The 26425-nt window shown below is 38.1% G+C and overlaps 1 protein-coding gene across 1 annotated transcript in view; it reads left to right on the plus strand.

Moving 5' to 3' along the window:
• The first annotated feature begins 68 nt into the window (after positions 1–68).
• COG5 (component of oligomeric golgi complex 5) overlaps positions 69–26425 on the plus strand; it is a 311139-nt gene continuing 284782 nt past the window's right edge. Inside the window, exons 1-5 of the mRNA XM_032592382.1 lie at positions 69–180; positions 4920–5059; positions 9213–9270; positions 14321–14375; positions 14477–14546. Coding sequence (XP_032448273.1) covers positions 87–180; positions 4920–5059; positions 9213–9270; positions 14321–14375; positions 14477–14546 — 417 coding nt within the window. The 5' untranslated portion in view covers positions 69–86. The remainder of the gene's footprint in view (positions 181–4919; positions 5060–9212; positions 9271–14320; positions 14376–14476; positions 14547–26425) is intronic.

Consider the following 26425-nt stretch of genomic DNA (forward strand, 5'->3'; position numbering starts at 1 on the left):
GGCGGAGCGGGCGGCGCAGACGTTGTGCGTCATCACCTGGGCGGGGCGGGCCGGCAGCTGACGCCATCACCCCGGCACCTGCCAACATGGAAGGTGGTGACGGCGGCGTCGCTGTGGCTGGCCAAGGGGTTCTGAGCTCTGGGGCGGCGGCAGCGACAGTCCGGGAGCTTTTGCAGGACGGTAAGGAGTCTGGGTCTCGCTGGGTGTTGGGGCTAGGGGACTGTCCTGCTCCGCACCTGGGCCCGGGTGGTGGACTCAACCCGTCGCTTTGCAGAAAGTTTTCCGGTCTCGACGTGACCACTCCCCCCCGCCCGGCCCCCTGGCGTCTGGGTGGTATAGCCTCGCAAACCTGTGTTTCCACAGACTTGCTGTCCCCTTCCTTTCCGGGTGTCCAGGGGACTCCTGGTTTCTGGTTGCTTCTCATTTCAACTCTACCCTTCATGAGCCCGAGGTTTCCCTGAAGTCCTGGGACCCTGCCGTACTCCGGTGACCCAGGTTGATAGCTACTGGCTGCTGCCGCAATTCTGGATGAAAGGAGGAAGCGTTGGATCCCAGGAAAAGTGAAAGACCTAGAACAGATACAGGACAGCTTTAATGTAAGAGGGCCTCCTTTTTAAGTAGTGTCGGAAGCATCCTTTAACAAATTCTTGGATGACACAGGTGGCTCACTTGCAGGCTTGTTTGTTTTTTACAAGGCATTTGTCCATAACCATACACGGGGGAGAGTTCAGATCATTAGTTAAGGCTGGGATTAACCATATGTATTGAATATAGAAATTCATTGATAGTTTTGGACAGAAGAAAACCCCGGGAAATATAGTGCGTTTGAGAGGCACATTAAATTGTTTTAATTCAGTTAACACGCCGCAAGTTTCTTACTCTTTAGAATAAAATTCAAATGTCTAAGACCCTTCTCATCTGTTCTTAATTTTCTTCCCTAATGGCCTTCACGTTCTACCCTGTATTAAAATAATTTGTATACTTACCCTCTTCTACAGCATTGTAGAACCACTTTTTATATTCCACGGTGTTAGAAACAGTACCTTTCATACAGTAGGTGCAAAATAAGTTTTTTTAATTGAACATCACAATAAGCTAAAGTAGGTTATAAACGAATGAACAGCCTAAATTATTTTCTCTGCGTGTTGTATATTTTATTATTGTCCTTAATTACTTGTCTTCTGAAAATTTATATACTTTTGTCAAAACTTACTAAGGAGGTGGTTTTCTGAATTAGGATGTGTTAGATTCTCTAGGTTAGGATCTCTGTCCAATACATCATTGTATCTTAAATTCCGTTCAACCATGTTTTGAACTTCTAACATATGTGCAATTCCCCCCCTCAAGCAGCTTACCATTTTAGTAGGGGAAATAGTCTTGTAAAGCTATAAAGTTAAGCATTATAATGTAGTGTTTTTAGGGTAGCAGAATTGTGTATAAAGTCAAACAGTGCAGAAGAGGAGGATAACTGGGAGTGGTTAGGGGAGTGTCAGGAAAGGCTTTCTAGATGGAATTGGTTGTGAAGTATAAATAGAACTTCCCCAGGTGAAGAAGTGGAAGAAACAACACATATCAGGCATAGGTATATATTTCAGTAGGATGCATTCTGGAATTGTAATCAGTTTTTAAAGGGCAAATAGTCCTTAATTTTGCCTTCTGTATTGTCCTATTTAGTTCTTTTTTCTATCTTCCACAGTGATTATTTTAAATCTTACCCTTCAAACCTCTTCTTTCAAGTTCAACAAATGTCTTTAAACTTCCCTGAACGAAAGATCATCCATCAGTTGTGAGCTTCCTCCATTTCTTGCCATTAAACCTAACCTTGTAACTGTCCTTTCTTTTCCCCTTGTATTTCCAATTACAGTACAAGTGGAATTTCTGCTTCTGAGGACAGTCCTTCCTCCTGTGCCCTGGATTTTTTTTCCTGTCTCTTCAAAGACCCAGTCACCCTCATTCTATGCTATTGAAGTCTCTTTGCCAAGGTCTCTGATTACCTCCTTGTGAATAAATTAAATGGACACTTTGGTCCTATCTTACTTAAACTTTTAAAAAGGGTTTGACTCTTTTCTTTAAATACTTGTCATGTGACTTGTGAGTTCTATGCTTTAAAAAAAAATTCCTAATTCTTTAAGGGTTCTTTTTTCCAGGTTCATTTAGTTGCTTGTCTTCTTCAATGTGCTCCTAATTCAGTGGTTCACTCCACCCATTCTCTTCAACATTACTAAAAAATTAAACATTTTCTGTCCATAACAGTGCTTCATTATGTAAAGAATCTGCCAGTGGTAGAGGATAAGATTGATAGGATTGGTGAGCAGATGCATAGTTTGAATAATTTCTGGGGTGTTTCTGATGTGCTTCCTGTAGGAATGAGATAGCTATAAAAGAGAAGCATTATATGACTTTTCTCCTGAAGGACAAGTCCAGTAGCCACTACTCAGCTTTTGCTGTATTTTATCTTTTTAAGGTCTTTGACACCACTTTCCACTCTCTCTAAACCATCCTTTGCCATTCTTCCTTGTTTTTCTTTCTCTTTGCTCCTTAGTCCCTTTGATTGCTTTCATTTTCTCCATCTACTTCCAAATTTTTGGTGTTTTCCTGGCTTCTAACTCAGTCTTCTCCATTTCCCTTTTTTTGTGCATTCTAAAATTTATTCTAAACCATCTGGGTTTTTTTTTTTTTTCATGGTTTCAGAATTAATATGGATGCATACAAATACACATGATTCTTATTTCTCAGCTATAGAATTATTGTCTACTGGACATTTCTATCTTGATGGTGAACAGGCATGACTAGTTTTATATACAAAAAGTTAAATATGAACAGGTGCTATATGTGAAAAAGTGAAAGTACTTTTTTTTATCCCTTTAATCTTCACATTAATTGTATGTGGTTAGTTAGATTTGTGCTTGTTTCCCATATAGATTGTGAGTTCCTTGAAGGCAGTAATATGTTCATTTTTATCTTTACACAAAGATGGCTAGTGGTCCAGCTTAATGCACAGCTGAATTCCGTATGTCAGTTACTTGGCCGAGAATCTTGGGAATCATCCTTTTACTTCTTGCTCTACCTAATCACCCGTCTTCAGCTTGTCACTAAGTCTCACACATTATAGTGTCTGAATATTTGTCAAATTAGTCACTTTATTGACGTTTTTATTGCCATTGTCTTAGGCCTTCATCATGTCTCTTGGGCTGTTAACACAGCATCTTACTGGCCTCTGTAACTCTAATAGAGCATGTGTTACTCATGTAATACATGAGTGAGCTGGTAAACCAGCTTTCTGGTAAAAGAGGGGAAGCCCTGGTTTTGTAGTGTATGCCAATTTCCATGGTATAAATACTCTCACCATGGTCAGTTTTCAGATACCTGTGATGTCTGCTGGCTCACACAATTCCTGAAAATTTAATAATTGGCTCTTAAAGGAGCCAGTCTGAGCCAGCTCCAGTACACTGCTGTGTGACTAATCCCTTTTCAATCACCTTCCATACTGCTGCTGGAAACTAAAACAGAGCTGACAGTGCTCTTTCTTATCTTTTACCTCAATGGGATATAGTCTGAACATTTTAGAGATGTTACCAGTCTTTTTTAACCGCCCCCAACCTTCCTTTGGAACCTTAACTCTCTCATTCTTTCCCACCGTGTGCTCGAGACACACTGAAGTCAGCATTCCCCTTATTTCTCAATATGCTGTGGCATTTGCTGACTCTAAACCGTCACTCTTTATCGGAGTAGCTTTCTCCACTTTGCTGCCTAGCAGGATCCTTAATTCTGAAAACTCCTTGGCAAACTGGAAGGAAATGGGGTTCCCAGAATTAAGGCAAAAGTAGCAGGTTTTCTTTGAGAGTAGTCAAGAAAGAGTCTTTGCTTTTTGCAGAATAATACTTCCAACTGAAATATAAAGTCATTCCTTCTACCAGAATCCAACCACGTATCACGCATTGTTCAGACTCTAAGGATGCGGTAGTAAACAAAACAAAGCCCTTGCCCTCATGGAGCATACGTTAGAGTGGAAATAGACAATTGAAGCTTTCTTGTATGGACTCTGTTCTTTTGGCTAATTTTATAATCTCTGTCAGGGTAGTCTTATATCCACTATATGAGTGGAAGACAGCAGTTTTATATCTACACTGAGCTTCTACATAATTATTTTTAACTCCTAATTATTTCCATTTTTGAGTTTCACTACAGAAAGATATCTTCTTAACATCTAGTATCACTTCTTTTTCCTGTTGATGAAGGGTTTGTTTTGAATATAGTCTCTTTTTCCATTTACTTATTTTGCTCATAAATCCTTAATTTCGGTGATACCTGTAAGTTTGTATTTGCCAATTTCTATTAAAATTCCAGATCCACTTTATTATGATAATATTTGTGCATCGATTTAGAGATATCGGAGGCCATAAATATCAAATGTGGTAAATTTTCCTGTTGTTGTTGGTGACCTTGTTTTCTTGCATTAAAGGCTGTAGTTAGTAGTTAATTTTTAATCTTCTACTTCATATTTTCCTTCCAACTCCCTGATAAAAGTTAACTTTTAGCAGTGTAATGTAGTGGTTCAGAGTGTGGGCTGTGCAACTAGACTGCCCGGATACAAATCTGAGACAAGTTGGACAAGTTGCATGCCCCTTCTTTACCTGTCTCTTCGTCTGTGAAATGAGGGAAATGATGGTTCCAACAGGGTTGTGTGAGGATTGAATGAGTTAACATGTTTAAAGTGCTGAGGTCATTGTATGGCACAGTATGCTCTCCACCAGTATTTCCACTCTCTTTTGTTGTTGCTTCCCCCTCCTCATTTACAACAGAAGTGTTTACACCAGTTCTTGGTGTATGTTATCTGTGGGTGTAATTGTTCTGTTGTCTAATATCTGTGCTTTAGTGCGGTGTAATTAATAAAGACTTTTCCTTATTTTTTCCCCTAGAGTGTTACAGTGATTTTTTAAATGAAGACTTTGATGTGAAGACTTATACTTCCCAGTCTATTCATCAAGCTGTAATTGCAGAACAACTAGCAAAACTTGCCCAAGGAATCAGTCAGTTGGATAAAGAACTACACTTACAGGTATTTCCAATCTTCTGGATCATTCAGCCAAAAGTGATAATTTACCATTCTGTAATCTTTTTATTATTTAATCTAACTGCATATTTAAATGAACAGATGTATAACGTAACCAGTGTGGCTTCTTTTTTGAAGCATGTGTTTGAAAAGTTTTCTGTAAACTACTTTTTGTTAGTTGAAAAACCAACATATCCCCCTCTCCAAAAGCTTTTGTTCCTACTTTGTTTTCACCACCTGAACTGATGTGCAATGAATATAGGTGGGCAAAAATAGGAAGCATTTGATAAAAATAATAGAAAATGGAATTATGGGAGTAGAACAGTGTGAGTAGGAAAAATTGGGTGTTCACATTGACAGTTCCCACTTTATGAACACAAAGTGTACCATTATGCTGAAATTACAGAAAGGTGATAAATTTCTGGTAGATAAAACACAAAATGGGGAATTAGGAGATAGGTTCTAATCTCAGGAGATAGGTTCCCTTTTAGTTTATTATTTTTTAATTTTTTAATTTTTTTTGATAGGTTCCCTTTTAGATCACTTAATGTCTTTGAGTTTTGCTTTAAAAATTTTTTTTTTAAATGTTTATTTTTGAGAGAGAGACACAGAGCGTGAGTTGGGGAGGGGCGCAGAGAGAGAGAGAGAGAGAGAGAGAGAGAGAGAGAGACGCAGAATCTGAAGCAGGCTCCAGGCTCTGAGCTCTCAGCACAGAGCCTGACACAGGGCTCTAACCCCATGAGAGATCATGACCTGAGCTGGAGTCAGATGCTCAGCCGACTGAGCTGCCAAGGTGCCCCATGAGTTTTGCTTTTAAAAAGAAAATCTATTAAATGGGTTGGAATGAATAAGGAGGAAGAGATTCTAGTAGATCTTGAAGGTTCCTTTCTCTTTTATAATTCTGTAATTTTTATAGGGGGTTTATGGTATACTGCCTAGTTGTTGGTTTTTGTTTGTTGAGTAGGCTCTTAATATTTAAATGAATGAACAAGTACATGAATAAATGGACTGTTTACCAGGAAACTTAGATCTCGTGTAGCATGAAACACGTTCACTTAAATTTTTTGTGTTGTACTTCATCAATTAAGAGTAGTTAGGACTACTCAGGACTGAGATGACTTTTAAGGTCATTTTAACTTCGATTATATAATTGGAGTTCAAAATTTATTGACAAATATTTATAAAACACTTTTTTTAAACATTTATTCATTTTTGAAAGGCAGAAAGAGACAGAGTGCAAATGGGGGAGGGGCAGAGAGAGAGAGAGAGAGAGAGAGAGGGAGGGAGGGAGGGAGGGAGGGAGGGAGACACAGAAACAGAAGCAGGCTCCAGGCTCTGAGCTATCAGCACAGAGCCTGATTCGGGGCTCAAACTCACAGACCGCGAGATCATGACCTGAGCCAAAGTCGGCCACTTAACCAACTGAGCCACCCAGGCGCCCCTATAAAACACTTTAAATTGTCAGGATTTGCATTAGGCTGTGGAGACAGAAAAGTGAACATATTTCTCAGCTCTCCAAAGACTCACAGACCAGTAGCAGATACAGACAGAAACAATAACAGGCAAATGATGCCTGTTTTGTTTCGAGTAGTACAAAGCTTTCATAAAAGCAGGGGAGAATGCACTTAACTCCGCCTAGAGTTCTCAGGGATGGCTTTTTGTAAGAGCGCCTGAAATTCTTCTTTTTTGTGGTTGGTACTTTCTTTTTTTCCCAAATTTTTATTTAAATTCCAATTAGTTAACATACAGTGTAATATTAGTTTCAGGTGTAGAATTTAGTGATTCATCAGTTACATACAACACCCAGTGCTCATCACAGGTACACTCATTAATACCCATCACCTGTTTAGCCCATCCCCCCACCCTCTTCCCTTCCAGGAAGTCTCAGTTTTTTCTCTCTAGTTAAGAGTCTGTTTCCTGGTTTGCCTCTCTTCCCCCTCTCCCCCCATGTTCATCTGTTTTGTTTCTTAAATTCCACATATGAGGGACATCATATGGTATTTGTCTTTCTCTGACTGACTTGGTTCGCTTGGCATAATACTCTCTGGCTCCATCCACATAGTTGCAAATGGCAAGATTTTATTCTTCTTGTGGCTGAGTAATATGGTTGGTATTTTCTTTGTTCCTTGCATGTAGTACCTTCTCTGCAGGAATCAACAAAAAACTAAAAATGTATTTAACATCTCTTAGAGGGGGCAGGTTACACTGATAGTAGTTTGGGATATGAAGTAGAATACTAGTATGACATCTGAACCTGCTGTAATTGTTTTTCTGCGGAAGCAAAATTGGGATAATTCTAACTAAACCCATAAAAAAATTTAAAATACCACTGAGATGATTAAACTAACAGTAGATGTGGTGAAGTACGTACTCGTTGGGGCTTAGGATAGGACACAGAAACCATTCTAGTTATGTAAAGCAGGAAAATGTTTAATACGGAGAATTAGATGATTATGAAATCAGCCGGTGGACTGAGTTGAAGGATCTACCTTCATAGATGCAATGCAAAGGCCTGGCACTCCCATGCCAGTGCTAAAATTCCACCTGTAGGTATCTGGTGATGAAATTTTGGAATGATTGATGTGGCTATTCCAAATGTCTCTAAATTCTCAGGTCTCAGGACCTTGCTTATTACTAGCTGAAACAGTAACAGGAAAGTAGCTTTCCTTTCTTTTCTGTCTCCCAGCTCTCTTGGAAATTCATCCAGCTGATGGCAGAGGAGTTTCTGAAAGTATAGTATTTTTCACACAGGAAAAAGAAGAGCAGAGAATTAAAATTAGTCTTGTTAGGATGGACGACACATTGATGGCCCTATTAGTGGACTAGAGAAAATTCAGACATATTCTGGCAATCTTAAGAGATGTAGGAGGGGCGCCTGGGTGGCGCAGTCGGTTAAGCGTCCGACTTCAGCCAGGTCACGATCTCGCGGTCCGGGAGTTCGAGCCCCGCGTCAGGCTCTGGGCTGACGGCTCAGAGCCTGGAGCCTGTTTCCGATTCTGTGTCTCCCTCTCTCTCTGCCCCTCCCCCGTTCATGCTCTGTCTCTCTCTGTCCGAAAAATAAATAAACGTTGAAGAGATGTAGGAGACCGAAAGTAATTTCAGAGGCATGTGATAGAAAGGGACATGATAGAAAACAGTGATAACTGAAGCAGGACAAAATGGAGGACAATATAGGGGTTCCAGTGAATGAATTTTTGCTGACTAGGAGCTTCAGTTTACAGCCCTCTTATGGAACTTCTTATTCATTGGAATTGAAAAGGTACAAAATGGTAAGGATTCTTGCATTATTCTAGAGATGAAGGATTTCTTAATGTTTCTAGGAATCTCTTGCATGTGGCTTTTAACTCTTAACCTTTTTGGTTTTTACATGTGATGGTTCACACTGCCTTAAATTTCATAAAAATATCAGTCATGTGCAAGGAAGAGGATTTTCTGTGACCTTCGGAAACTGAAAGCAGAGAGATGTTCAGGGATAGGTGGGTAGTGACTCCGCATTATCTTTTCCGATTAGAATGTGGTCTTGGGGCACCTGGGTGGCTCAGTCGGTTAAGCGTCCGACTTTAGCTCAGGTCATGATCTTGCAGTCTGTGAGTTCAAGCCCTGTGTCAGGCTCTGTGCTGACAGCTCAGATTCAGATTCTGTGTCTCCCTCTCTCTTTCTGCCCCTTCCTGGCTCGCACTATGTCTTTCTCTGTCTCTTGAAAAGTGAATAAACATTAAAAAAAATTTTTTTTTAAATTAAAAAAAGAATGTGGTCTTGATGATGCTGAAGTAAGTTCAAGAATTAAGAGAACCTTAAAAAAAACAACTGAAACTAAGAGAACCTAATGTTTAAAAACATTCTTTACAGGGAAAGCATATAAAAGCATGGCAAGAATAGGTTTTGTTTTGTTTTGTTTTTCAATTTTGGCACAGCTCTGTTTGTACTTCCCATTAGGAAAGAAAAGGAGTGGTGAAAAGGTTGTGCCTTTTTGGCTTTATATCAAACTATAAGCATGTTTGTGTGTCTGCTAATAACTGCTTTCAAACACTCCTTTTAATCTGTATTTTATTCTTTTGTGTTAGTGTTTGGGCCTTCCTATATGAAGGGAGACCTTTAATTCTACATTGTGGTTACAAAGAAAAATACCTAATACTTAGAGCAAATTCTTGATTTTCAGGTTGTTGCAAGACATGAAGATTTATTAGCACAAGCAACTGGGATTGAGTCTTTGGAAGGTATGTTTCCATTAAGTACTATAAATTAGATTGAGCTAGACCAGGGGTTAGCAAACTTTTATTGTTAAGGGTCGGATAGTAAATGTTTGAGACTTTGCAGGCCATACCACCTCTGTTGCAGCTACTGAACTCTGCTCTTCCGGAGTGAGAGCAGCCAGATAATATGAAAATGAATGTGGCGTGTTCCAACAAAACTTTAATAAAACTTTGCTGACCTCGGAGCTAAACTGAGTTCAAAACCTTGCTTTGGCACTTAATAAATGTGTGACCATGGACAAGTTATTTCACCTTTGTGTGCTTCACTTTTATCCATAAAGGAGGAGTATTAATATGTACCTACATGGTGTTATTTTGAGGGTGAAGTGAGTTAGAAAAATGCTTAGAACAATGCCTGGCACATATTTAGTGCCTCTCATAAAATTAACAGTTAGAAAATTGTTAATTAACAAAAACATCAATACCACCAGAGTAAGTAATAGTAGAAGTAGGCTTGAATGCTGTCCTTATATTTGGCTTTCTTTGAAACTCTTTTCAGTTCAAGCATAATAGAATAATAATAACAGGGAATCTTTATTTTTGTAAGTCTTACTATTTTTGATTGGCTAAGTCTTTTGTGAATTTTCCTCCTCTCTTGATTGAATTAAACTACATCTTATAAATATGGAATTTTCCTTAAATTTGTTTATTTAAGTAATCTCCACATTTAGCATAAAACTCAAACTCACGATCCCAAGATCAAGAGTCCCAGGTGCACAAAGTATGGAATGTTAATAATCACGTTTTACATTGTCACTTGTGATTAGTATTATTAATCATTGCACATCAAAAGAAAACTAGGTGATTTTCCCTATGTTGATTGAACTCTTGAGGAGGAAGGATATGTTTTTTTGTGATACAATATTTAATGCTTCCCCCAGTGCTGCTTATGAACTCAGAGGTATTACTTACTGTCAGTAGGTACGTTGTTTCCCAGACGTCATGATGAAGAACTTAGTATTTGGGGGAATAATAGTTTGTTGTTTGAATATTTAAGATAGATATCAGACTATGTTCTTGGGAAAGCTAAGAAGCTCTAAGTACTGACCACTTACTATTAGAAATTATTTTTAATCTCATTTTAGGTGTTTCTGGAAGCAAGTAAATAATATCCTGTATTAATGGTGATTTTTTAAAAATAAGTGGTAAATGATTTTTTTCATTTGTAAAACCCGTAAGGATGGCATGGTAGTACATTGATTGTGAGTCTATATAGGTGTAGATGAATCCTCGCAGCAGAAGTACTTCTTTTTCTTATATTCTTATATGCATTTTGGTCCATAATGTGCTTGTTTTCCCCAAAAAGCTTTTCAGTGATTATAGCATTTAAAATATACTGTTAGACTGAGTTAGAATGACTGTCTATTAGATGAGTGTTTGAAGTACAAAGGCAGCCTTCTCGGAGTTCCTGTGATAATCTAAGAATCTTCTCCAGATTATTTGAACATAAAACGTCAAAGTCTGAATTAGTGTTCATTTTGGCATGATGTGTATTTCTAAACACTTATTAGAAAGTTGAGATGCTGAAAAGTGTGATATGTTTTGGAAAACAAGTGTTATACCAACTTCTACTTCATCTAATTTTTCCCCCAAATATTGAAGATTTTTGCCACCTAAGTAGTTTGGAATTACATTTATTGAACCTATTTTTTTAAAAGTCCCCTCTTATTCATTTTTCATTCATTTAATCATATATTTTTATATTAAACTTTTTTTTTTTTTTTAACATTTATTCATTTTTTTGAGAGACCAAGACAAAGCACGAGCAGGGGAGGGGCAGAGACAGAGGGAGACATAGAATCTGAAGCAGGCACTAGGCTCTGAGCTTGACAGCTCAGAACCTGATGCGGGGCTTGAACTCACAAACCATGAGATGATGACCTGAGCTGAAGTCGGCTGCTTAACCAGCTGAGCCACCCAGGTGCCCCTCATTTATTCATTGAAATATTAGTTGAGAATTTGCTAGGTTCCAGACAGCTCTGACAGAGTCTTTGTTCTAATGGAATTTAGAAGTATATTTAATTAACCCTATTTTATTAAAAAGAGATATCCTCATTCCCTCATTCATTTGTCCACTCAAACAGTAATTTAGAACTTGTTTAGGTACCAGGCACCTGTGAACAACAGACAAAGTCACTGTTCTTATGGGACTTAGGTTCTAATGTGGAGAAGCAGACAAAGAAAATAGACAAATTCAGATAATTGTAAGTCCTACAAAGAAAATAAATGGATGACGGTATGGAGGAAGGGGAGTCCCTTATTAGGATGGTCAGGGAAGGCCCTTTTGAGAAGATGATGTTTGAACCGAGCATTGAATGGTAGAAACAACCACCACATAAAAATCTTGGGAGAAGAGTGTTGAAAGTTGAGAGAGGAATAAATGGGAAGGTAGGAATGAGCTTGGGATGTACGAGGGGCAGAGAGAAGGCCCGTATGAGTGGAGTTTAATGAGTGGGGAAGAGAATCGTACGTGAGGTTCTTAGAAAGGAATTTTGATTTTCGTTTTAAGTGCAGTAGTAAACCATTGGAGGGTTTTTATTAGGGACATGATGTAATGAGATTAATGCTATAAAAGTTTTCTCTGGTGGCTCTATAGGAAAGTAACAGTAAAATCAGGGGTACCAATTTAGAAGATGCTAGAAGAGTAGAGTTGATGGCGCATTGGATTAGAGTGGTAGATGGAAAGACAGGGAAGTGGGTGGGATAAAATGGGGGCAGAGCTGATAGAATTTATTGATGGGAGATGAAAGGGCTGAGGGAAAGAAGTCACCAAGTTTGATTCCTTATTTTTTAGTCTGAAAAATTGGATAGATGATGGTATGGGTAACTGAGCTGGGTTAGAATGGAGAAGATTGTGACTTTGATAGGGTGGGGAGGGCAGAAGTTATCTTGGGCGTCTTAAATTTGACATAAGAAAGTTGAGGGGCCAGGTGTGTGTGTGTGTGTGTGTGTATATACACAGATCTGTGTATATATATATGTGTGTGTGTATATTTGCATATATATATTTGTGTATGTGTGTATGTATATGCATGTATATATCTGTATACATATATATGTGTGCACACACGCAGATAGAAAATCTCTGTAGACATTTGTACATATGTATGGATATGTGTGTATAAAATCGGTATTTTATTGAATAGATAGTATTTAAAACATTGGGGTTGGGTGAATTCCCTAAGAGATACGTAGATAGAGAAGAGAAAATGAGGATTAAATCTCGGAGTAGAACTCAAACAGAGGAGGAGTAGGAGCAGCTAATAAGAAGAAACCTAGGGAGTGTGATGACTTGGAAGCCTAGAGAAAAGAAATGTTTTAGGGAGGGAGTGGTTTAACTGTGTTGTGAATTTCTGGGGCGCCTGGGTGGCTCAGTCGGTTAAGCATCCGACTTCGGCTCAGGTCATGATCTCTCTGCTTGTGAGTTCGAGCCCCGCGTTGGGCTCTGTGCTGACAGCTCAGAGCCTGGAACCTGCTTCGGATTCTGTGTCCCGCTCTCCCTCTGCCCCTCCCTTGCTCATGCTCTGTCTCTCTCTACAATAAATAAAACATTAAAAAAAAAACTGTTGTGAATTTCTGAGAATTGGAACAAGATAAAGACAGAACTGACAATAGAATTTGGCATGTTGGAGATTTCTGGTGGCCTTGATAAGATGTGTTTTGGTCGAGTATTATGAAAGTCTGTTGGAGAGTGGGTGGTGGAGAGAATAAGGAAGTGTTGATAACAAGGGCAGCTTATTCCTGGAGGTTTAAGATCAGTAAGACATAAAACCAGCAGAAAAATGAGAATCCTTGGGTCCAGAGGGGATTCTGTTGGACCGAGCCATATTAAAGCATATTTGTATGCTGGTAATGCTTATTCTAGTATTACTTCATCTAATACATGACAGCATTCTGTACCTAAGTTTATTTAGAATATTATGTTTTAAAACTAAATGTAGAAACTGAGTTTTAAAGAATGGAGTTCAAAATAATTAAAACTGTAATATTGAAAAGCTTATTTTTAGGTCCATAAAATAGTAAAATTTAAGATCCTTCTTCATGAAAATATTTCTACAGTTATGTTAAAAAGTTCTTTATTACTTTGTGTATATTGAGAGTTAAAGGCAATGCTGTCCTTGCTGTCCATGTGTATTATTTATCTAGTTTGTAATTTAACAAATATTGCCATCGGAAGTAGTCTGCATTAGGCTCAGGTCATGCAGTACTGAATGAAAAGTATACTTTCCCTAATGCCCAGGAATTTATAGTTAGAGAGTAAAACATTAAACAGATAAACAGCCAGATATATAATTACCTAATGTGATTAGTGCCATGAAGGAAATGTATGCTGTAGAAGAAAATAGCGAGAGAATCTAAGTTAGATGGGGGATCTTTTAGTATTTGTGCCTGTTAGGGCGAGGTTTGACAAACAGTAGGTGTTTATCCAGTAGGAACTTGAGGGTGGGGTTGGATGTTGGAGAGAAAGTACACCATTTCCAGATAGTACAGGGCTTTGTAAACCAAGCTGTGGACTTCAGTTTTGACATGGGAGAAAAGGGGAGACCAAGGAAGAGTTTTAACAGGGAATATTGTATACAATTTGCACCTTTCAAGATCACTTAGTCTTCTTTTGTAGTTATAGATAAAATGCACATTCACACAAAACTTCAGCATTTTAAAGTATGTAATTTAGCAGCATTAATTACATTTACGATGTTGTGCAGCCATTACTGTGTAGTTTCAGAACTTTTTCATCACCCCAAGTGGAAAACCCTATGCTCCTTAAACAGTCACTCTGCATTCCTTGTCACACTTAGTTAGTGGAACAAGGATTGGAAGGGGGGAATAGTTAGAGGCTTTAACAATAGTACAGGTAAAAGATATTGATTGGTTGCTTAGGTTATGATGGTGGCAGGAAAAATTGAAATTTTTCTGTATGTATGTATGAATTTTTTTCTTTTAATATAATTCTTTTGCCCTATTGGAGCCCTTGGAACTTTGTAAAGTAATGGAAATTATTGTGTTTTCCTAGGCGTTCTTCAGATGATGCAGACAAGAATTGGCGCTTTACAGGGAGCTGTTGATAGGTACTGTTGCTCATTTTGTAAATAAGTGGAAGGGAGAGAAGTTTAACCATTGATATTTGAAGATGATTTTATTGTTACTCCTCTCTTTATTTTTCCTTTAGGATGAAAGCAAAAATTGTGGAGCCGTACAATAAAATAGTAGCCCGCACTGCACAACTTGCAAGACTTCAGGTGGGTTGTCACTTTTCAGTTTTTAATACTTTGTATTATTCATTTTGTTTTTATAAGTGAACACATTTCAAGAGAACAAATTCTGAGGAAATAGGGGAATATGAGAGAAAAGGAGAAATACTAAAGAGCTTTAAAATAAGATAGGCAATTTAAAAAATAAAAAACTGTTCAAGTGAATTATTTTCATTCTTAATACTACAGTGTATAATCATTTACTAATTTATTAATATTCACAACTATTTTTTCAGTAGAGAGCAGAAATAAACCCAGCATTTATGCCAAATGAAGGAACCCATACCTATAAATTGTTCTAATAGGAGTGCTTATGTATTATAGGAGAAATTCAGTTTTGGACCAGAATTTTGTTATTTTTATGGCCATTATTGTTCCAGATATTTTTTCTTTTTTTTTTTTTTAATGTTTTTTTAACATTTATTTATTTTTGAGACAGGGAGAGACAGAGCATGAACAGGGGAGGGTCAGAGAGAGGGAGACACAGAATCTGAAACAGGCTCCAGGCTCTGAGCTGTCAGCACAGAGCCTGACGCGGGGCTCGAACTCACGGACCACGAGATCATGACCTGAGCTGAAGTCGGCTGCTTAATTGAATGAGCCACCCAGGCGTCCCCACCAGATATTTTTTCTATTCCTCCCCTTTCCTTCTGGGATTACAATTACGAATGTATTAGGTATCTTTGGGATGTCTCACAGACAACTGGATTCTCTGTTCATTTTTTTCCAGTCATGTTTACCCCATGTGTTTTGTTTTGGATAATTTCTATTGCTTTGTCTTCACGTTCACTGATCGTTTCTTCTGTACTGTTTGATCGACCCCTAATCTCATTCAGTGTATTTTTGATTTCAGACATTTTTGTTTTAATCTCAAGAAGTTTGATTTGGATCTTTTCTATACTTTCCATTAATCTGCTTAACCTTTTGGATATATGGAATACTGTTAAAATAACTGTTTTAATGTCTGCTAATTTATAGAATGTGCCAGTCATACCACAGTGCTGTTTTAGAAGATTTCCACCACCACAGAAAGATCCCTCCTGTTTGCCATTGTCTTCTTTCATTTGGACTACTGTAATGGAATATCATAGACTGGGTGGTTTATGAACTATAGAAATTTCTTTCTCACAGTTCTAGAGGCTGGACGTCTGAACCAGGGTACGAGGCTGCTCATGTCCTGGACAGGGCCCTCTTTTGGGCTGCAGATAGTCCTTTTCTTTTCTTTTTCAATTTATTTATTTATTTATTTATTTATTTATTTATTTATTTTTTTATGTCTAGAACTTTTATTTTTTTTTATTTTTTTTTATATATATGAAATTTATTGACAAATTGGTTTCCATACAACACCCAGTGCTCATCCCAAAAGGTGTCCTCCTCAATACCCATCACCCACCCTCCCCTCCCTCCCACCCCCCATCAACCCTCAATTTGTTCTCAGTTTTTAACAGTCTCTTATGCTTTGGCTCTCTCCCACTCTAACCTCTTTTTTTTTTTTTTTTCCTTCCCCTCCCCCATGGGTTCCTGTTAAGTTTCTCAGGATCCACATAAGAGTGAAACCATATGGTATCTGTCTTTCTCTGTATGGCTTATTTCACTTAGCATCACACTCTCCAGTTCCATCCACGTTGCTACAAAAGGCCATATTTCATTTTTTCTCATTGCCACGTAGTATTCCATTGTGTATATATACCACAATTTCTTTATCCATTCATCAGTGGATGGACATTTAGGCTCTTTCCATAATTTGGCTATTGTTGAGAGTGCTGCTATGAACATTGGGGTACAAGTGCCCCTATGCATCAGTACTCCTGTATCCCTTGGATAAATTCCTAGCAGTGCTATTGCTGGGTCATAGGGTAGGTCTATTTTTAATTTTCTGAGGAACCTCCACACTGCTTTCCAGAGCGGCTGCACCAATTTGCATTCCCACCAACAGTGCAAGAGGGTTCCCGTTTCTCCACATCCTCTCCAGCATCTATAGTCTCCTGATTGGTTCATTTTGGCCACTCTGACTGGCGTGAGGTGATACCTGAGTGTGGTTTTGATTTATATTTCCCTGATAAGGAGCGACGCTGAACATCTTTTCATGTGCCTGTTGGCCATCTGGATGTCTTCTTTAGAGAAGTGTCTATTCATGTTTTCTGCCCATTTCTTCACTGGGTTATTTGTTTTTCGGGTGTGGAGTTTGGTGAGCTCTTTATAGATTTTAGATACTAGCCCTTTGTCCGATATGTCATTTGCAAATATCTTTTCCCATTCCGTTGGTTGCCTTTTAGTTTTGTTGGTTGTTTCCTTTGCTGTGCAGAAGCTTTTTATCTTCATAAGGTCCCAGTAATTCACTTTTGCTTTTAATTCCCTTGCCTTTGGGGATGTGTCGAGTAAGAGATTGCTACGGCTGAGGTCAGAGAGGTCTTTTCCTGCTTTCTCCTCTAAGGTTCTGATGGTTTCCTGTCTCACATTTAGGTCCTTTATCCATTTTGAGTTTATTTTTGTAAATGGTGTGAGAAAGTGGTCTAGTTTCAACCTTCTGCATGTTGCTGTCCAGTTCTCCCAGCACCATTTGTTAAAGAGGCTGTCTTTTTTCCATTGGATGTTCTTTCCTGCTTTGTCAAAGATGAGTTGGCCATACGTTTGTGGGTCTAGTTCTGGGGTTTCTATTCTATTCCATTGGTCTGTGTGTCTGTTTTTGTGCCAATACCATGCTGTCTTGATGATGACAGCTTTGTAGTAGAGGCTAAAGTCTGGGATTGTGATGCCTCCTGCTTTGGTCTTCTTCTTCAAAATTCCTTTGGCTATTCGGGGCCTTTTGTGGTTCCATATGAATTTTAGGATTGCTTGTTCTAATTTCGAGAAGAATGCTCGTGCAATTTTGATTGGGATTGCATTGAATGTGTAGATAGCTTTGGGTAGTATTGACATTTTGATCTTTTTCAATTTTTTAAATTAAGTCTTTAATTTTAATTTTAGTATAGCTAACATACAGTGTTCTATTAGTTTCAGGTGTACAGTTGAGTGATTCAACAATTAAATATGTTACTCATCATGATTACATAGTCATTTTCTATTGTATCCTCAAATGGCGGACAAGGCTAGAGAGATCTCTGGGGTCCCTTTTATAAGGACACTAATCCCATTCATGAGGGGTTCACTTTCATGACCTAATCACCTCTCAAAGGCCTCACTTGCTAATATTATCACACCGAGGGGTTAGGATTTCAACACATGAATTTTTTTTTTTTTTTTATCATTTTGTTTTTTTTCCCTCCCATCATGTTAAGTGTACTCTTTAATCCCCATCACCTATTTCTCCCATCCCCCCACCCTCCTCCCCTCTGGTAGCCATCAGTTTGTTCTCTATAGTTAACAGTTATAGTTAGTTCTTGGTTTGCCTCTCTCTTTTTTTCCCCTTTGCTTGTTTGTTTCTTATATTCCACATATGAGTGAAATCACATGGCATTTGTCTTTCTCTGACTTAGTTCTCTAAACATTATACTCTAGCTCCATCCATGTTTTTGTAAAAGATGAGATTTTAAGTCTATTGCAGCTGTCAGTACTTATTCCCACCCCCCAGTTCTACGGTGTTGCTGATCTATTTTCTGTCTCTATTGATTTGCCTTTTCTGGTCATTTCATCTAAATGGAATTATACAAGATATAGTCTTTTGTGTCTGGCTTCATTCACTTTGCATAATGCCTTTGAGGTACATCTGTGTCATAGAATGTCATTAGTAGTTCATTCTTTTTTTTTTTTTTTTTTTTAATTTTTTTTAATGTTTATTTTTCAGAGAGAGAGCATAAGCTGGGAGGGGCAGAGAGAGAGAGAGAGAGAGACACAATCCGAAGTAGGCTCTAGGCTCCAAGCTGTCAGCACAGAGCCCAATGCGGGGCTCAAACTCATGAACCGTGAGATCATGACCTGAGCCAAAGTCGGATGCCCCACCGACTGAGCCACTCAGGTGTCCCCATTCTTTTTTTTTTTTTTTTTTAACGTTTTATTTATTTTTGAGACAGGGAGAGACAGAGCATGAACAGGGGAGGGTCAGAGAGAGGGAGACACAGAATCTGAAACAGGCTCCAGGCTCTGAGCTGTCAGCACAGAGCCCGACGTGGGGCTCGAACTCACGGACAGCAAGATCATGACCTGAGCTGAAGTCGGCCGCTTAACCGACTGAGCCACCCAGGCGCCCCTCCTTTCTTTTTTTTTAATTGCCGAATTCTGTTCTGTTTTATGGAGCTAGCACATTTTGTTTATCCACTCACCAGTTGATGGATATTTGGATTGTTTCTCATTACTGGCTTTTGAATAATGCTACTATGAACATTTGCTTACATGTATTTGTGTGGACCTGTGCTTTCATTTCTCTTAGGTAGATTTCTAAAAATGGAATTGATGGGTTGTATGGTAAGTTTAATTTTTTAAAGAACTGCCATGTTGTTTTCCAAAGTGCCTATACTATTTTATATTCCCATCAGTAATATATGAGGGTTCCAGTGTCGACACATCGTTTTTTTAAATTATTTTTTTTACTGTTTGTTTCTTTTTGGAGAGTGAGAGCACGTGTGAGTGGGTGAGGAGCAGAGAGACAAGGGGACAGAGGATCCAAAGTAGGCTCTGTGCTGACAGCAGGGAGTCCCATGTGGGCATCGAACTTAGGAACCATAAGATCATGACTTGAGTCCAAGTCAGGCGCTTAACTAACTGAGCCACCCAGGCATCCTCCAGTGTCTACACATCCTTACCAACACTTGTTATTTTCTCTTCTTTGATTATGGGCATTCTAGTAGCCCACGAATACAGTGGTATTTCATTATAATTTTAGTTTACATTTCTTAAATGATGATTTGGGTATCTTTTCATGTGCTTATTAGTCATTAGTATATCTTTAATTTATTCAGTCTATAATATCTTTTAGGCATTTTAAAATTGGATTGTTTATCTTATTGTTAAGTTATAGCTTTTTTTTGTTGTTGAATAGTTGATACACACTGTTTCATTACTTTCAGGTGTACTACATAGTGATTCAACAACTATATACGTTATGCTGTGCTCACTACAAGGGCAGCTGCCATCTGTCACAATACAATGCTATTACAGTACCACTAACTGTATTCTCTTTGCTGTACCTTTCATCCCTGTGACTTAGTCCATTACAGGAAGCCTGTACCTCCCACTCCCATGTACCCATTTTGCCCATACCCCCAGCCCTCTCTTCTCTGGCAACCATCAGTTTTTTCTCTGTATTTATGGGTCTCTTTCTGATTTTTCTGTTTCTTCATTTGTTTTTTTAGATTCCACATATAATTGAAATCATATGATACTTGTCTTTCTCTGTTTGAATTATTTCACTTAACATACTACCCTCTAGGTCTATCCAACTTGTTACCAATGTCAGGATCTCATTCCTTTTTATGGCTGCATAATATCTGTGTGTGTATGTATGCACACTACCTCTTCTTTATTCATCTGTCAATGGACACTTGGCTATTGAAAATGATGCTCCAGTGAACATGGGGTGAATATATTTGAAGTAGTGTTTTGTTTTCTTCGGAAAAATACCCAGTTAGGAGCTTTTCTTTTATATATTGTGATACAATACGTGATTTGCCAGTATTTTTTTTTTCCCAGTGTATGACTTATAAATATTTCTACCAGTCTATGACTTGACTTTTATTTTTAAGTGTTGTCTTTTGAAACAGAAAATTATAAATTTTGATCAGGTCCAAATTATCAAATTTTCTTTTATGGATTGCTGGCACCATTTCTTGAAAACAGCTTTTCTTTCCCTGTTCAGTTTTTTTGTTGCCTTCATAATACTTAATTGACTTTGTATGTGCGGGATTATTTCTGGACTCTTTACTCTCCTCAGTTGAACTAGTTTTTTGCCTTTATATTAATTGTACACTATCTTGATCACTGAAGCTTTTTAGTAAGTCTTCTATCAGCCAAATGATCTTGAAAAAAGGATACCATTTTAGTATCTGCAATCCCATCTGAACTTTAGAATCAGCTCATCAATTTCTGCTAAAAAGCTGTTTATGATTTTTAAAATTTTTAAGTTCTTTTTAATGTTTATTTTTGAGAGACAGAGTGAGAGTGGAGGAGGGGCAGAGAGAGAGAGGGAGACACAGAGTTTGAAGCAGGCTCCAGGCTCTGGGCTGTCAGCACAGAGCCCAACATGGGGCTCGAACCTGCAGACTATGAGATCATGACCTCAGCCGAAGTCGAATGCTTAACCAACTGAGCTGCCCAGGCTCCCCTGTTTAGGATATTTTTAAATATATTTTTTTAAGTTTATTTATTTTTGAGAGAGAGAGAGAGAGCAAGAACAGGGGAAGGGCAGAGAGAAAGGGAGACACAGAATCCCAAGCAAGCTCCATGCTGTCAGTGAGTCCCCAATATGGGGCTCATCTCATGAACCATGAGATCATGACTTGAGCTGATGTCAAGACTCTGACACTTAACCAACTGAACCACCCAAGTGCCCCTAAAAAGATGGTTAGGATTTTGACTGGAAATGTATTACATCTGTAGGTCAGTTTGGGGAAAATTGATGTATTAACAATATTGCATCTTCCATGTCATGAATATGGTATATCTACATGTACGTAGGTCTTGTTTAATTTCAGCCTCACATTTTGGTTTCAGTTTTGTTAAACTTATCTTTAAATATTTGTTTTTGTGGGGAGCCTGGGTGGCTCAGTCGGTTAAGCATCTGGGTTTGGCTCAGGTCATGATGTCGTATTTCCGTGAGTTCAAGCCCCACATCGGGCTGTCTGCTGTCGGTGTAGAGCCTTCTTCAGATCCTGTGTCTCCTCTCTCTGCCCTTCCCCTGCACTCTCTTTCTTGTTCTCAAAAATAGACAGACATAAAAAAAAAAAAGAAAAACAGGGGCACCTGTGTGGCTCAGTCAGTTAAGTGTTCGACTTTGGCTCAGGTCATGATCTCACAGTTCATAGGTTTGAGCCCTGTATTGGGTTCTGTGCTGGCAGGTCACAGCCTGGAGCCTGCTTTGGATTCTGTGTCTCCCTCTCTCTCTGCCCCTCCCCCACTCATGCTCTGTCTCTGCCTCTCTGTCTCTCTCAAAAACAAACATTAAAAAAACATTTGGTTTTGTTACTATACTAAATGATATTTTTTATAAATTCTGTTTTTCTGTTCATTGCCATTTTATACAGAACAGGTGTTTGAAAATTGCATAAAGAAGGTTTTTTTTAAAAAAATATGTTCTTTTTATATTGTTAGTAGACATAGTATGACTTAATGGCAATATTGTTTGAAAGAACATAGATAAGATAATGAGGGATTGATAACTGAGGAGCCCTGATCTTCTAGTAAGCCATGGGAACATCTCATGTGAGAGATATTGTGTTAGTTATGGCAGAGAATACAAAAAAGGGTGAGGAAGTACTTTTCAAAAAGTTTACATCATGGTTAAAGGAAATAAGATAACTCTACACAATGACCTAATAAAATACTAATTACACAAATGCCGAAATAAAGAAACAAGTATTTAGAGTGTAAAGAAATTATATGCAGTTGGATTGCTTTATGATGTGTTTAATGCTTAAGAAATGGTATTTGAGATGGGCTTAGGAGCAGTAGGTTGTTGACATATTTGAAGTAAATCTTTAAGAATGAATGGATTGATAAGAGTTTTAAAGGATAGGATTTGAGTAGGCTAAGATGAGAGTAAGGAATTATAGTCAGAAAGAAGAATATAACAAATGCATGGGAGGTGGAGGCATGCAGGGCATATCCAGAGAATGGCAATGAAAGTGTGCATTAAAAGGATTAACTCAAGCCATTTCCCCTTGTCCTTGTTACATATTACTTATATCTGTCAGCCTCCTTCACTAAAGACAGACCTGGCTCAGTTAGCTTTTCAGTGAAAGCCTTTACATGATAGTTTCTGGCTTTAGTACCCATAGTAATGCACCCATCCATCCATCATCCTGTCCTCACTCTTCTTTGACTTTCTTAACTCCAGTTATGATCTTCATCGACTCCCGTGACTGTACAGTTGACCTCTGAAATCTTAAACTCTTAAATTCCATTTTATGTTTTACACCTCCCCTGATTTTCCAGCTTTCTCAGTACCTTACCCCAGACTCATAGTTTTTTATAGCTTTATTGAGCTATAATTCACCTAAGTGTGGAACTAAATTTTCTCCGCTTTCTACCCCCTAACTCTCCAAATTTGATGTGTAACTGTACATTTCTTTGTCTTCCTAATATTGCTTCTTTCTATCTAAATCTTACTCAAGCTTTTCATTAAGCTATATATAAACTATAGTTACTTTTTTTTTTTTTTTTTTTGTCTGAAATTATCTTTAACTTTTGCAGGTAAGTTAGAGTTGCTGTCCAGGAAACATTTTTTCTTTAAGTTCATTTATTTTGATAGAGAAAGTGCGAGCAGGGGAGGGGCAGAGAGAGGGGGAGAGAAAGAATGCCAAGCAGGCTCCATGCTGTCAGCACAGAGCCCGACACGGGACCCCATCTCACGACCGGGTGATCATGACCTGAGCCGAAATCAAGAGTTGGACGCTTAATTGGCCAAGCCACCCAGGCACCCCATCTTAATCATTTTTAAGTGTACTGCTAACCATATTCATATTGTTGTGTAACAGACCTCCAGAACTTTCTCATCTTACAAAACTGAAACTCTTTATGCCCTAAGTGTGAATTTCTCTTTCTCCCTCCTGTCTTCCTCATTGGCACCTACCTTTCTGCTTTCTGTCTCTATGATTTTGACTATTTAGCTATTTCATATAAGCAGAGCATATAGTATTTGTCCTTTTGGTTTATTTCATTTAGCATAATATCCTTGAGGTTCACCTGTATTTGAGTACACGTACTAAAGAGGGATTTCCTTCTTTAAGACTGCATAATATTCTATTGTATGGATATACCACATTTTCTTTTTTCATGAATCCATTGAAGCGACATTAGGGTTGCTTCCCCTCTTGGCTGTTATGAAGAATGCTGCAGTGAACATGGGTGTGCAAATATCTCTTGAGATCCATCCTGCTTTGAGTTGCTTGGGAGATACCAGATCATATGGGTAATTCTATTTTTAAATTTTTGTGGATCCTCCATACTGTTTTCATTAGTGGCTGAAACCATTCTGCATTCCCACCAGTAGTGCCCAAGGTTTCCAACTTTTCTGCATCTTTGTCAGTGCTTGTTATTTTCTGTTCTTTTGATATCAGCCATGCTAGTGGGTAAGAGGTGATATCTCTTAGTGGTTTTGATTTGTATTTCTCCTATGATGAGTGATGTTGAGCATCTTTCCATATGCTTGTTGGCCTACGTATATCCTAGGAATGGGATTGCTAGGGTTATAGGATTTTTGATCTTTAGCTTTATTATGTAAAGTCCAACTATTTTCCCACATAATTCTGTCCTGCACACTGACAGTGTAGAGTTGGTATTAGTTTGTATCATTGCCAACATTTATTGTTGTCAGACTTGCTAATTTTTGCCAATATTTCGGTGCATTTTTCAGGGAATTAATTACTAAAGAGGCTGAATACCTGAGATGTGTCCTCTATTGTATGTTTCAAATATCCCTTTGTGTTTTTTTTTCTTTATTGATAATATCTGGATGGATAGAAGTAAAATTTACCATTTTTTTCTTTTAGGGTTAGTGTTTTTCTGTCTTGATTAAGAGAACATTCCCTACCCTGGGGTCACGAAGATCTTCTATATTGCTCTGTGTGATATGTTTTGGTATTTAATATACCTGAAATTATTTCTAAGTTTACGTTTTTCTGAAATGTCTAATCTGTTGTTACTTCCATTCTGTGTTTTCTATTTTACATAATGTATTTTTTAATCTCTAATGTTTTTGTCTTTTTATATCTTTCCTTTCTATAATGAAGTTTGTTTTCTTTTGAACATACAGAGTATATTAAAATATTTTTTTTTAATGTTTATTCATTCTGAGAGATAGTGGGGGAGAGAGAATCTTAAGCAGGCTTCTCACCCAGCGCAGAGCCTGACATGGGGCTTGATCTCAGGACCATGAAATCATGACCTGAGCTGAAATCAGGACTCAGCCACCAAGGTGCCCTGAACATATAGGTATATTTAGAATAGGTATTTTAGTATTTCAGTCTTCATTATTTCCTCATCAATCATTATTGATTGACCTTTCTTCTTGTTATGGGTTTTATTTTTTCACTTATTCACGTGCCTGGTAAGTGAGAACTGGTTTTAATTCTTTGTTAGAGCAGGTCCAGAGCAGCCTTTAGTCCGGGACTAGTTTATATGTTAGCCCTAATTATTCACTGCTAGGTCTTAATGCTGTGGGCTCTGTGAAGTGTTTCAGTAATTCTTTCCCTGAGTTTCCTCCTACATATGTACATGTTGGTGCTTGAGTCCGTCCTTCTGCAGATATCCACAACCTCTCCTTCCTGTCCAGTTTCTGTCCATAAACTCTAGCCTTTTTGGTTCTCCTGAAGTCACATCTCTGTTTTCTCATTGTAGAGAGACCATCATGTTCTGTTTCTCTTTCCTTTCCCTTTGCTGGGGCCTGAAAATTGTCTCCCAGCAGTAAACTAGGGTAGTTAAGTTCATTTTCTTCTTTTTTTTCTTTTTCTAAACCATTTTCTTTTTTCTTTTTTTGAGAGAGAGGGTGAGCAGGGAAAGGGTGGTGGGGGTGGGGTGGGGAGGAGGACAGAGGCTCCAAAGCGGGCTCTGTACTGACAGGCTGACAGCAGCAATCCCGATGTGGGGCTCCAACTCATGAACCATGAGATCATGACCTGAAGTCAGACACTCAACTGACTGAACCACCAAGGTACCCCTAAAAGATTTTATTTTTAAGTAATTTCTGTATCCAACATGGGGTTCAAACCCACAACCTCTGGATCAAGAGTCACATGCTGCACCGACTGAGCCAGCCAAGTGTCCCAAGTTCATTCATTTTGTTAATCCTGGGGATGATAGTTCTGTGCTGTCTGTTCAGTGTCTGAAAATGATTTCATGTATTTTGTTCAGCTTTCTAGTTGTTCACCATGGGAGTGTAAATCCAGCCTGTCATCCCATCATGTTAGAAGTTACTTTCAGTTTTAAAAACTGAGTTGTAGGTCATATGCTATAAAATTTACCATTTTAAACTGTGTTTTTAAGTGTAAAATGAGTAGTTTTTACTGTAGTCACAGGGTTGTGCAACCAGCACATCTAACGTCAAAAGATTTTCATTACCCCAAAGAAAAACTTGATGCCCATTAGTAGTCACTCCGTCTTACTTATTCACCCCACCAACTTTCTAATATGCCGTATGTCTCTATGGAGTTGCCTGTGGTGGACATTTCATACAAATGTATCATACATTGTGTGGCATTTTTTTTGTCTGGCTTCTTTCATTCAGCATAATGCTTTCAAGGTTCCTCTTGTAGTATGTTTCAATACTTCTTTCCATTTTATGACCAAATAATACTACATTGTATGGATATACCGCATTTTTGTTTATCCATTCAATTTGTTTTCCTGTTGCTTGATGAATATTTGGGTTATTTCCACTTTTTGACTATGATGAGTAACAGCTGTTATGAATATTTTTGTACAAGTTTTTGTGTGGAAATTTTTCAATTATCTTGGGTGTTTACTTGAGAATATTTATGTTAAGGTCATATGCTAATTCTGTTTAACATTTTGATGTATGAAATTAATATGGTACAAACTCAAACTTATACAGTAATATATGTCAATTATATCTCAGTCTCTGGAAAAAGAAACTTTTTTTGAAGAATGCCAGACTGTTTTCCAAAGCAGCTGTACCATTTTCCATTCTTACCAGCAATGTATGAAAGTTTCAATTTCTTTATTTCTTGCCAATACTTCTTTTCTTTTTAATATAA

This window comes from Lynx canadensis, chromosome A2 (assembly GCF_007474595.2).
Source record: "Lynx canadensis isolate LIC74 chromosome A2, mLynCan4.pri.v2, whole genome shotgun sequence".
Lineage (NCBI taxonomy): Eukaryota > Metazoa > Chordata > Mammalia > Carnivora > Felidae > Lynx > Lynx canadensis.